Here is a 14,007-nt window from a genome sequence, read left to right on the forward strand (position 1 = left end):
TGAAATTAATTAAGGTTCCATTTTACCTTTTTATTGTTTATTTTTGTTCACATTTAATGTTTGATTAAATATCTAAATAATTTATAAACTATATAAAAAAATCAATTTAACTTTTATTTTTTTATTGCATTCAAATAAGTTTTTAAATTTTTATTTTAAATTACGTAAGCTCATCTTGTTAATTGTTGACTAATATTTTTTGGTTAACGATATAGTCAATAATTTTTTATATCATATTATCTGTCATATGGCATGCTGATGTATTATCTTGATCATATAAGTGTCATGTGGACTTAGAATTAGGTTTTTTCATTTTCAAATGTTTAAAAATTATTAATGAGAAATCTAAAATAAAAACCTAATTGTTTCAAACTAAAGCCATCATTCTTAATAAAAAAAACAAATCCAATTTATTCAGTTTAATTGAAGCCATTGTTGCTTGACTGAAGTTGATGGATAGAAGTTCGAGAATACCCAAAAACGATTTTGGGAAGAAGAAGAGTAAAAGTAGAACACACAACTTTTATAATATTGAAACTAGTAAAGACACACAATTTGTTCAACAATAAAATAAAGTCAAATCTTTCTCTTATCTGCCCTAGAATTTGTAACAAAAATCTAATGCTCTCTCTTTCCTAGAAATTGTAAAATAAAGTTAAATATTTCTCTTTTCTTCCCTAAAACCTGTAAAGAAAATCCGATACTATTCTCTTCCTTAAAATTTGTAAGGTAAATTTGATGGTATTAAATTTTATTTACTAACAATAATAAATTATCTCTCTTCAAGACTATTCAAAAAAACTTTTTAGAAAAGGAATAGGAATTTGCAGATATGTAGAAGATATTCTGACAAGGTTATCTAGTCATCATCTAAAAATGATCTTCCGTGAAAAATTATCTCTTTCGAGATAAATAAATAAATAACTAGTATATGTTGCGTTCAACTCAACCAGATTCAACCTAGTGTCAATCACAGCTAAGAATTACCCAAAGAAAAAAATAAAGAGAAATATACTAGGAACCAGTGCATCTATTTTTATTGTTTAAATATTAGGTAATGAAACAAAAGAATATTCAACAAAATATGTTTAATTTTACATAAATCAAATTAAAAAATAAAATAATAAGATTACATTTATTAAAAAATAGATGGCAAATTTGATTTATCGTATCAAATTAATTAACAAATTTAGACCGTATCCATTATTTAAATTTTCAAAAATAATGAATTTGGAGCTTGAAACCAAGGGCTTAGTAAATGGGCCACTAAGAAGATAACAAAATTAGAGAACAACTTTCTAGATGGGCTGAAGCCTGTCCTTTTGAAAACTATGGCCCCAAACCTTAAGCTTGCCCACTCACGTAAAGACCAAGTACCACATCTCCAAGCACTCTTTCTAGACATAAAATGGAAGCATTTGATCTTAAGTAGCCTAATGACTTGAATTTCATCTTAATCTATCTAATAAGCATTTGATGAGCTTAAGTTTTTCCAAAACAAAAACAAACACTACAATAGGATAATTAAAAAGATTACCATTGTTGTCCAACAAATTTCACAAGTATTCATATAAGAAAAATAAGTATATGCAAAATATTAAAATGAACTTTTTGACCTGTTATTTGAAGTTTGAACATAGTATTAAGATTGATGGATGATCAATGATACATGTTCTTCCTTTTGCTTATTGGTCAAAGCTTGAATTTAATCTTTTTATTATCTTAATTTGACCATTTTAATTATTCTATCTTAATTTAATCTTTAAACTTTTATTAAAAGATGATTTACAAACAATTAATAACAATGTTAAAATTTTGTCTAATGTAGTATTTTGATGATGACTTAATATGTTAAGGTAGTTTAATTTTTGGTTACTTAGTGCACTTGAGCCTAAAAAACCTCATATTTATTTCAATTAGATAATAAATAATAGATTTTTTAAAATTTGAAAAAAATATATTTTTATAAATATGAGTTACATGATAAAAAATTCAGGTTGGCACGTTACGTCAAACAAAAAAGTTAGGTGGTTTAAATTAATTGTAAAATCTTAATAATGTTATCAATTATATTTAAATTGATTTTTAATAAAAATTTTAAAAAATAAACTCATTAAAATATTTGAATAAAAAGACTAAACCTCATAATTGAGTTTGAGATAGTAGAAAAACTAAATTCAGATTTTGACATTTGTTTATACTATTTGCTTATTATTTTTTCCCCTTAAAAATAACATAAAGATAAAAGGTCAAAAAAAATCTATAATTAATTATAAAATCAATTATAATACAGTGACTTAATAAAACAGTAGAATTACTAATTTTATTATTTAAAAATTACATAATTTATTTATAATTTGTTTGTACATCTAAATGTGTCATTTATTTTTACTTTCAAAGACATAAATCATCAGGCAGTAAAAGTAACAAGAAAATGATTGTGAATGTTAAATGGTTAAAAAATAAAAAACAAAAATGCTTCGACAAACTTACTTGTAGATGATAAGAAACGTGAGCATGGCGGTGGACCGGAGGATCAGTACTGGACGGTCCAGAAGAGCGAAGTGTCTTTAATATCATGTTGTCGATACCACGTGATCATCATCAATTAATCATTTTATTTTAAAAATTATAACACAAAATCGAATTATCAATTAATCAATTTTACTTGCAATGTACACCTTAACCAACCACAGTGTCTTCAACGACATTTTTATTTTTAATTTTGGAATAATAATAAGCTGTCTGTAACAAAACAGCTGCAGAAACGGCATCTTTAGGACATTTTAAAATTAAAATAAGATTAATATTATAAAAAAGCTCAAATGCTATTCCAGAATTTCCAATAATATTTTCATTTTGCTAAGAGACCATCGCGCTCTTGATCCTAGCAGAGATCTAGCTCGTTACCATTTCATTATAGCTACGCCGAATTTCACTGACATCGTCTGATAATCTCACTCGCCGGTGCATGGAAGCTCCGTGGATCCATCTCTAGGGCACGATTTTCTTCCAGATTCATAAGGCATAACCAATGGCTTCGTGGCTTAAAGCCGCCGAAGGTGTGGCTCTCTTCTTTCGATTTATTGCAACCTAAATTTTTTTTTTTGGTTTTTCATTTTTCGACTTTGAAGTTCTTAATTGAATTTTGAATGTCTGATCTAAAGATTTGAATTATTGAATCATAATGAAGCAGGAATAAACGTGAGATTTAATGGATTAGGTCGTTTAGTTTAAGTTTTATTTGTTTACTTTTGGAATTACCTGTAAATTGCTGGTGATTAGCTGGATATGATCTAAAAGGCATGGAGATTTTAGTTCCCCCTTCCCCCCTTAAAATTATAAGATAGATTTTTTTTTTCGTTGGAGTTATCTGATATCGTATTTGACACAATTTGCAGTAAAGACTGAACCCCAGTTAAGCTTACTTTAGAAATGTGATGAGTGACTATGGCATGTTTATTCATTTGAGAAAATTTAGAATTACTAGTTGCCTGTCTGGAAGGGAATTTGCTTTTGTTAGATTTTGGAGTGTGCAATTTGGATCCTAGTTTTCTTAATTATTGGCTATTCTTGGTAATGCCAATGCCAGGAGTCTATTTGCAGCAAGCAACAGTTCAATTGATGTTTTTGGGTTGGTGTAAACAAACATTTGATGGCAAAATGATTGCTGGATGGAATTGACATTGTGGGATGGGTATTGTAATTCTTGTTGTTATTGGTTCTTTTTGAGTGCTACGTGTGATGGAATTCTGAGTCCAAGTACTATCTGCAGTTTATTTGCCGGTCTATTATGGCCATTGTATAGTGTTGAGAAATTGAGATGAGAAATCTTGATTAGTTGTCTAGTATTAGGTACTGCAATATCTAATAGATAGCTTTAATATTGTGAATGTTAGGACTCTGTATTAGGGGGTTGGTTTTGATGCTGTTCCTGTAGTTCTAAATCTGTTGTAGGGGAAGTTATTTTTCATTCATGTTAGAGAATGTCAATGTTACTGGGAAGTCCCAGAATTTTTCTTTTCATGGAAAAATAAATATTTCAACTAAAACTATTGGTTTTTATTTGAATCTTGAGGCCTGCTCTAGGGAGTTTGTATCAGAAAGTCCCTGCATTTGTTGGTTGGCAACAGGTTCATAAATCTTCTTCATCTATTTTGTCTGTTGGATGTTGATTTTTCATACAAATTTTGCTGCAATGTTTTTGTTCCTTTTTTTTTTTAAATATTCTGTATAAAAGGTCAATATAAAGGTATGCAAGGGGTAACATTGATGTGGTCTGAACCTTTAGCACTTCTGCAAAAGGTCTCTAAAGACTTATCACACGCTCTTGCTCTTTACGTTTCAATATTTTCCTATTCTTCCGGGCAATGCTTGCCATCCATCGGCAAAATTAGCATTCACATTTCCTTTTCTGTGATTTGATAATAATTGAAGGAAGTATTTTGGGCCAGATTTATTCGAAGTTGTAGATCGAAGAGCAAAGCTGGTTGTTAGTGAACTGTCAGAGGAGCAATCTGATTCTCAGTTACAAGGTGAGGATACTTCAAAATCTAGGGATTATTTTCATTTGTAAATCAATCTTAAAGACGTAGTTTGGTGTCTTTGTACTTCAATTTCCTATTCATGGTTATATCAACAGTATTAGTCTAATAGCGAGACTTAACTTATAAAAGTCTGTTGGCTTATTATGAGATTATGCCTCAGTAGCAATATGAGATTATGTCTCAGTAGCAATTAGACTGGCCATCTCATATTGGGTCATTTGCTTAGTCAAATAAAATCAATGTAAATAGATATTCTTTTTAAGACCATCCTTACATGAACCTCAGTTTAGCAACCTTTGCTAGTTATTTATTATCAATTTGCACTAATACAAAAATTGCTTCGATTGCACCAATACATAAATTGCCTTGAATGTTAAAGTTTGGCTGAACTTAATAACAATATGCAGGATCTTTGAGGCGCTCCTTTTCCATTTCTGCTGGAAATTAAAGTGAAATTTTATTTGGAATTTGATGCATAATTGAGAAGAAGAGAAATCTAACTTGAATTTTCTTTCCTGAAGAGGTGAAAATTGGATATGTCAAGCTTCATGGTAATCAGAATCTGGTAATTTGTTGATTAGAAATATAAAAAACCCAGAAAATTATAACATCAGCTTGAATTCTGAGGTGAAAAATAAAATCTTGTTGAAGTCTTTTATTCTTGTCTAAGAGGCTTATTGTAATAACACCGAGCTATCTTCTATTTTGCTCTTTGACTTGCAATATCTGCTTCTCTCTGTCTTTCTCACCCTATCACAGTCTCATAGACACACATTTTTATCCCCCTCTTCTAATTGTAAAGCTTCTAATGTGCTAGGTTCTTCAGCAAAAAAGACAAAGTCAAGGACAAAGGTATTACAAGCATACAACCTCAGATTAGCTTTAAATATATTCATTTTAAGTAATATTTTATAAAAAAAATTTCATTTTATGGTTTTACTTGTTTGCAGGCTCAAAAAAGACTTTCTGCAACTAAATCTCCCAAACCTAGTGATACTGTCCGTGAACAAACAAGTTCAGAAGTATTACAATCAGACATAACACCTGATAAAGATAACGGTGCTCTTTCTTCTGACAATGAGGGAAACCCTATTGCTAAGTCTTTGGTCCAGACAAGTAGTGAGCAGTACAGCAGCAGTGAGAAAGATACTGCTAGAATTCCTTCTTCTGAACCATTGGAAACCAATGTGGTTATACATGATGCTGATCAGGAAGAAATCCGTGCAATTGATAGCAATGCAGAAGCTTCATTGTCAACTTCAAATGGCGAGCTTCTCAATGAGAATGCTTCTGATGTTCATGCAGAGCAACCTTCTTCACCTTTAGCTGCCAAAGAAATGGAGGTTGTTAGTGAAGATCATTTAGCCAATGGTGGCCAAAACATTGATTTTGAAAGTGCAGATGCTCCTATGAAGACTGATCAAGAGAGGTCACAACCTGTAGTTTCTGATTCTCCTGTTAACACTGAAGCTCAAGTAAAAGAAGATGATGTTAAAGTTGAAACTCCTGTGAATCAAATGAAGCCACAAGAGCAAAAAGCTGATACTCCTCCAATGAAAGTCCAGGACCAACTTGATGAGGTGACAAATCTACGCAAGCTGAAATTATAGTTGATTCCTTGAATCTTCTCCTGTGTCTTCCATCTAAATGCTTTATTCACTAGTCCTTAAATTTTTTTCTAGGCTCAAGGACTGCTTAAAACCACAAATCCCACTGGTCAATCAAAAGAGGCAAGACTAGCTCGGGTAAGCTCTCTGAATTTATTGGTGTTCCTTTTTCAGAAGAATATTGAGACTAAATTGTATATGAAGACGTGAGCATCATTCTTATGTACTGCTCTTAAAGAAGAAGACTTCAGTAACCGACCATAAGGGATACACGAGTGGGATGGCATATGATGGAGTGTCCTTGATATAATTTTGTTATTAATCAGAATAAGCTGCACTCTTGGGTTGAAACTGTCATAATTTGTTTCTCTTTTTTGAAGTCTGTTAATGGTTATGTAAGCATCTATTTTGCTGTTATTTTTTTTATGCTTTTAGTGCATTTAGTACATAATTGATCTGAATCATATATGTGTTCATCCAGTAATTAGGCAGAAACTTGAGAATAACTCTGTTAAATGCTTGGAAGAATAATCTTGTTCAAAAAAATTGTTTTCATAAAAAGAGTAAGTTTTAAATTGAATCAGCTGAACTTGTGAAAGATCGGGAGTGTTTTTATACCTCCTTCTAAGTAATCGCTCACAGATTAGACTTCTGCATTTTGTCCCCTTTCTTTCTCTTTGTTTCCTAATTTTGTATATTGGTATTTATACCAAATTGTTCTACACTGATTCCCAGGTTTGTGCTGGACTTTCATCCCGTCTTCAAGAATATAAATCTGAGAATGCACAGCTTGAGGAGCTTCTAATTGCTGAGGTAAATCATTCTTTCCCTTTTCTCCTTTTGGATCAATTTTCAAGTTATAGTTATGCTTGTCATGAATGCTGTTGAAGTACTATTTTAATACTAAATTGCTCCCTTGACAGAGAGAGCTGAGTAAATCTTATGAGGCTCGTATAAAACAACTACAGCAAGATTTATCTGTATCTAAGAGTGAAGTAACAAGGGTAGAGTCAAATATGCTTGAGGCTTTGGCAGCAAAGAACTCTGAGATTGAGGCACTTGTCAATTCACTGGATGCACTTAAGAAACAAGCTGCTTTATCTGAAGGAAATCTGGCATCACTGCAGGTTTGACTCTAGAACTATATTCAGTTATTGTTGATTATCTAGCCCCCCTTTTCCCAAAATGCTTTATCATACATAAATGTGGTCTCTACTTAGTACTTCATCTAAAGTAATATTTTTAATTTCTAATTTGAAATTATGTTCTAGAAGACCTTATTACCAACTGAAATAATCACTGCAACAATTATCAAGCATGCAATATACATTGTGGCTTTAAATTGTTTGATTTGGTGGGTGGATTTATGTGGTTTATTTTAAAAGTGATAATTCCTATAACAACAGATTCTGTATATCTGACAATTAAGAGCTTTATAAGCTAAATAAAAAGTATAGATCCTGCCACTTACTTCTGTGAGTCATGCTTTTGTCATGATAGAATACCTAAAGAGCTTATTTTATGTCTTTTAAAACAAAACTTAGCTCATTCGTGAATTTACTATAAGCTTTTTAGGTTTTGTTATGCATGTCTTCTCATTGCTGCAACAAACCTAAGCAAATTGTAATATGCATGTCTGCTTTTGTATCACTCTTTTTAGTTACTATATGCTCCTTTATTTTACCTCTACATTTAGACATTCTCCCTCTCTTCTACGGATAATCAATATGTGCTCTTGACTTGCATCTTTTAATTATCTGATGTTTGTTAATACTTTTGATTGCATAACATCAGGCAAACATGGAGTCTATTATGAGAAACAGGGAATTAACAGAGACAAGGATGATGCAGGTAAACTAATTGATCCTTTCTTTCTTGTACGATTTTAAATCAGATTGTTATCATATCCTTGCACATGCATGTGTATTTACTCAACACACACACACACACACACACAAACACATAAATTACTGTTTCATTATGACCTTGTTAAATTTATTTGTATGATTCTTCTTAGGCCTTACGTGAGGAGCTGGCTTCTGCAGAAAGGAGAGCAGAAGAAGAACGTGCAGCCCATAATGCTACTAAAATGGTCTATAATTGGAACATTTGTTTTATTTATTAATTTGTTGTTGTTATCTTGCACTCTAATAATCTCTATTTTTTTATGGAAAAGGGTGCCATGGAAAGGGAAGTGGAATTGGAGCATCGAGCTGTTGAGGCATCCACAGCTCTTGCTAGGATCCAGGTAATGTAAGGATTCTTTGTTTCTGATTTCATGACAAAAATCAGCTCCTAAGTTGCATGCATAATATTCTTGTTTTGCTTGAGTAATGAAGAATTGCATATTCAATACAATTTTGAGTTGAATATAATGTAAGCCTTTTGAATTAACCTTTTGCTGATGCTTTTCTAAGTAGATATCAGTTGGTTCAGTTATTGCCTTGATATGGTGGAAATTTTGCATTAATATCTGTTTGGTGAAGTTATGTCAATTTTTTGGATTTCTAAATATGCTAATCTAATAAAACTATCATTTGCTAACATATTACATTTTTTTTATAAATTTTTTTTGTTTGGCACTTCTTTCTTGACAACGAAAGTATGTGATTGTAATGGTATATTGGATGTTTGTGTTCTGAATTCTTGGGGTTCTGGTGTTACAGTATGATGTGTAAGCCTGGTATACCTGCACAATCTTATTTACCACTACTCTTTCTTTGAGAAAACATGAAATGCTAAAGTGGCAAAAAAAAGGCCATCCAAATGAATTTGGTTATCAGGATACAGTAATCTCAAAGGCACTTTGACTTCTCATTTTCGGTTTCATATTTACTAATCTAGTAGTTTTCCGCCAACTGTTGTACTGAAGCTATAAAAATTTATCACACATCGTTCATAGTTGTTAAACTTGTTTCGAATTGCTCTAAATGATGAGTTTAGTGCCACTAGTTTCACCATTATGGAGCCATATCTTCCTTAGTTTGATTTTCTTTTTGATTCAAAAATCAACTGTCTGTCCTGTAGTTTGTATGTCATCTACAGTTTGGGATTTCAAAATATCACTAAATTTTTTTGGCGAAGCTCGTGCTTCTTCTTTGTTCAGCAAAGTAAGGTGTATGTTGTCATTTGACCGCTATGTATATTTCATCAAGCATTGTAAATTGCTGCTTGTTTCTTTGCCCAGAGGGTTGCAGATGAGAGGACAACAAAGGCTGGAGAGCTTGAGCAGAAGGTGGCACTTCTTGAGGTATATAAGCAAACTAATAACCATTCCTTTTTGCGAAAGTTTGTCTTTTGACTGAGGTAGATATGAAATGTAAAGACTCTTAAAATTAACCTGATATGGTATCAGGTTGAATGTGCAACTCTAAACCAAGAACTGCAAGATATGGAAGCTCGTGCACGTCGTGGACAGAAGAAGTCTCCAGACGAAGCAAATCAAATGATTCAGGTAAATGTGATGAGGCGGTAACTATCTGAAATCTATTTTGTAAATGACATTTTTGGACCATTTCCTTGCAGCCAGACTAGCAATAAAAGGCATCCTACTAATTTGATCTCAATCATGTAATCTACTGGATATGGGTTTCTACATCATTAGGAACATTCTGAAGTTCAACTGTTTAAAAAGCATTTCTAGTTACAGGCATAATCCGTAGCCTTTAGCTGTAGCAGAAACTGTAGTAATTATGGCATGCAAGGACTTAAAGAAGATGATATTAGATGCAGGCATGGCAGGAGGAAGTGGAGCGTGCACGCCAAGGTCAAAGAGATGCCGAGAGCAAGCTCTCTTCATTGGAGGCAAGTATCGAGTGTTTTTCTGTTCTGAATACAGTTGTAATTGTTCTTATCATACAATTATAGAAGATTATTCTGATTACTTTTACTGGCTGATTACGGATTTGTTTTCCGTGATCAATTTGTCTGGCTGCAGGCTGAAGTGCAGAAAATGAGGGTCGAAATGGCTGCCATGAAAAGGGATGCTGAGCATTATTCACGCCAGGTAACTGTTCAAATATGTTCATCTTTTTTTCTTTCTTTACTCAAACACTTACATTCACACACCTTAATCAAAATGGGACTAATCAGAAATGAAGATATTATAGCTTCATCGATAGTATTGTTGCCATAGAGGCTGCCAGTGTTGATTATAGTGACTGCTGAACTTAGTAAAGCCTTAAATTTTATTGCTTGTCTGCTTTATCTAGCTGCATATCAGCTGTACATGGTCTTAATTCTCTTGTATGTTTGGGTTCAACCAACTTCTCAAAGTTGTCAGATCTTACTGTGCATGCCAGATCATTACGGAACAATCTGTCCTTGTGTTTGTAACTTGAATTTGTTTGGTCTTCTCTTAAAGTTGTCATGTATTCATGCACATGAAATTTATTTGAGTCGTTAGGAGCAAGGTTCCTGAAAAATTTTAGTGGTAGAGAACATCTATAGCGTGACCTATGCCTGAGGCCGTAGTAAGACACCCCAGATAATTTTTTTAATCGAAATATGCAGACAACTAAGGAGAAAATTCCTGAAGTAGAAGCTGTGTTGCAGAGTTGCTATTATTGATATATAATGTCTTAAATTTTCTTGCTCCTGTCTAAAATGAATGATGGAATTCAGTTCAGTTGTTTTGTATGTGCATCTATATACTGTATTTCTTCATGGTGCATTCTGTTCTGTGCTTTGAATGATATTGGTGCCTTCTATCAGGAGCATATGGAGCTAGAGAAACGCTACCGTGAACTAACTGACCTATTGGTAATACAAACCGAGGTTTACTTTTTCACTTATTCTTGCAACATCTATTTGTATGTGCCGACTTCTTGTGTGTACACCATTATGCAGTACTACAAGCAAACACAGTTAGAAACTATGGCTAGTGAAAAAGCTGCGGCTGAGTTCCATTTGGAGAAGGAAATAAAGCGTCTTCAAGAAGCACAGGTTTATTGATTTCTGTGCTGCAAGACTTATTATCTCTATATTGTTATAACTAATGGTATTAAATATCCTTGTTTTGCCTGTGATGCTACCATTATACTCAACAGGTTGAGGTAGAAAGAAGTAGGGTTCCTCGTCGGGCATCATCTTCCTGGGAAGAAGACACTGAAATCAAAGCACTAGAGTATGTTAAAGCTTTTTTTTTTTCTTATTAGATTAGAATCCTTGAACCCTTTCTCTGCAAGTTTCAGCATCTTATTAAGCATATTGAGATATGTACATTTTATTAGCTAGAAAGAATATACATTACCTTTTTTTTTTTGAGATTTGATTTTCCTCTTCGGAAACATGTGATTTGTGAAATTCTATTGTATTTGATTGAATATGAATCTATTATAATTTAAATGTTCTGCAGGACCATTAGCTGTTGTAAGTGTGCAGTTGTTGTGGGTCAATTAGATTACCTGATACAATTATTTCCATGCATCTCTCCTTCGGATAAAAGAATGAAATAGTTTAGCAGATGTTAGCAGCTTGTTTGTAAAATTAAGCAATTAATTGCTGTGGTTTGCAACCTCAAATATTTACATTCCCATGGTATTTTATATTTTGTAAGGAAAGAATCATGGGGTGCAACCTTGAGCACAATGAGAGAAAGGTGCAATATAATGTAGCTGTTATGACCAGTTAGATTATCTGAATTCTCATCCTTTCGTATGAAGGGAGAAAAAGGAAAAGAAGAAGAAGAAGGAAAAAAAGGGAATTCTTTGAGTCTGTAGTGGGCTGAATCATCCGTCTATTAACTATAGGAGTTCATTTTTTGTTAACACCTTGGTCATTGTCCTTGCATTCCTTCTTGGGTTGTAATGCCTTCAAATTACAACAGCACTCTTCATGCAATATTCGGGTGTTGACATTTGTGATTGAATTATTCTTTTTGGCTTTCCTTCAACCTATCCTTTCTTCCTATTACTTTTATGAAGTAAATAAATGTGAAGCAAAAATGAATACACTTTCTTTAGCTGCACTTAGTGTATTGGGCAGGCCCCCTGCAGGAATATTTTGCCTCCTCTTAATTTACTTGTGTGTTAGCTTTCGATATTTTCAAATTTCCTTATCAAGTTAATAATTGCAGGCCTCTTCCGTTGCATCACCGTCACATGGCTGCTGCAAGCATACAGGTATTCCCACTCTTATATCCCAAAACCACCTTACCATCCCATATGGTTTTTCTGACTCTCGTGTTTCAACTGCCTTGTGCAGTTACAGAAGGCAGCAAAGTTACTGGATTCAGGGGCTGTCAGGGCCACAAGATTTCTTTGGCGATATCCAACAGCTAGAATAATCTTGCTATTCTATCTTGTAAGATTAGTTTCACCTCATCATTGTAGAAATGTCTTAATAGAAGGATAATGTGAAAGAATAAAAAATCTACAATAACCGTGCGGGAAAAATATGCAGGTCTTTGTACATCTCTTCTTGATGTATTTGTTGCATCATCTTCAGGTAAGGTTATCTGACCATTTGCGCAATTGCCTTATGAATAGTTAATTGTAGGAATCCACTAGCAAAAAGAGAAAAATTACTATTTGTGTGAAAAATTTTATTTCCAATTCTAGACATATCATTAATCATTGTGTTAATTGTGGTGTGTAGGAACAAGCGGATAATTTAGCTGCTAGGGAAGTTGCAGAATCTATGGGTCTTGCCAACCCTAACTTACCATAAATTGGGCAAATGCCCAATGTCAGAAGTTAGCGCCCACAGAGAGTTCTCCAAATGTGTGATTTAATATCTGCAAGGTTGTATATTCAATTTTCTTTTGCAGGTATATACGGAATGAACCAAGAACACACCAAAGATTATAAAACTATAGAAGATGCTTACTCTTCACTCACTGCCATTCTGGATGTGCAAATATTCCAGGAAAATGTTGGAACTTGGTAGCAAATACTGCAGATGGGAACTAGTAGCAAAACTAGACTTTGATATAGTTATGAAATTCTGATGCATCAAGCGGCTGCTAACTGTGGATATACTACCATGTTTACATAAAATTGGAAATCCCGTTTTGAAACGGATTTGAGAAAGCACCATGTTGTAGATCCAAAGTCATTCTCATGTGAATGAAATATTCTTTTTTCATTTTTTATATACTGGTGATTGCAAAACCTAACGTTTACTTCTGACTTGTTTTCAACGTTGTAAAATGAATGTCTTGGAAGACATACATATGCGATAATTAATGTGGTTAACTTCTTTTTCTTATTTATACATTGATATTGGACACCGTCGGGCTTCCAACTCTCTCTCATTGGTAATTGTTACTTTAATACATTTGGGCGCACTGAAACTCTGAAAGAAGAAAAGTGCATTATTATAATTCGAATCTTTGCGTTTCTTGAAAGCCTCTTTTCCTTCTCTTAGTGCCTAAGTTATGGTCTGATCGTTGTTTAATAATGTAAAACGAAAGGGGGCGGGGGGGCGGGGGTGTGGTGTACTACATGTTAAAAGTGTGGTGCGGGGCAAAACTGTTATTGACAATTAAAATATTGTATAAAAATCTATATCTGCTTTACGGAAAAAGAAATTACTTCAGAACAAAAGATTGGTATCGCTTTAAATTTTGAATTTCGTTAATTACTTTAGAAAGTAAAAAGTAAAAACCTGTTTAGATATAAAAATAAATGGTAGTAATGGTGTTTTTATTAAAAAATAAAATATAAAAATTTGCTTCTTTTGAATAATAATAAGGTGATGTTGTCTTCGTATAATTCGATGTTGGAGTAGATTTTATATTTAATCGTATGTAGTATTTTTAATGATAATTATTGCATTTTATTAATAGTAGTACTAGTAGTATTTTTTTTCATTTTTAATATTATTAAAAATGAAAATTTAGAAAAAATTTG

General features: G+C 32.8%; 1 protein-coding gene across 2 annotated transcripts; it reads left to right on the plus strand.

Moving 5' to 3' along the window:
• The first annotated feature begins 2,720 nt into the window (after positions 1-2,720).
• On the plus strand, positions 2,721-13,384 carry LOC110410828 (golgin Putative 1). 2 transcript variants are annotated; one of them, XM_021420710.2, is made up of 21 exons: positions 2,721-3,062; positions 4,455-4,535; positions 5,365-5,399; positions 5,498-6,127; positions 6,230-6,292; positions 6,890-6,967; positions 7,078-7,281; positions 7,949-8,005; positions 8,172-8,246; positions 8,331-8,402; positions 9,342-9,404; positions 9,510-9,608; positions 9,887-9,958; positions 10,092-10,160; positions 10,868-10,915; positions 11,003-11,098; positions 11,203-11,279; positions 12,231-12,276; positions 12,359-12,457; positions 12,557-12,601; positions 12,752-13,384. In XM_021420710.2, the coding sequence occupies exons 1-21, from the start codon at positions 3,035-3,037 to the stop codon at positions 12,821-12,823; spliced, it is 2,109 nt and encodes a 702-aa protein (XP_021276385.1). In that variant the 5' UTR covers positions 2,721-3,034; the 3' UTR covers positions 12,824-13,384. The 2 variants fall into 2 exon arrangements, with proteins under 2 accessions (XP_021276385.1, XP_021276384.1); XM_021420709.1 differs by having other exon boundaries at positions 2,722-3,062; positions 9,881-9,958.
• Positions 13,385-14,007: the final 623 nt, after the last annotated feature.

This window comes from Theobroma umbraticum, unplaced genomic scaffold, assembly GCF_002168275.2.
Source record: "Theobroma umbraticum cultivar Fairchild unplaced genomic scaffold, ASM216827v3 scaffold_56.0, whole genome shotgun sequence".
Lineage (NCBI taxonomy): Eukaryota > Viridiplantae > Streptophyta > Magnoliopsida > Malvales > Malvaceae > Theobroma > Theobroma umbraticum.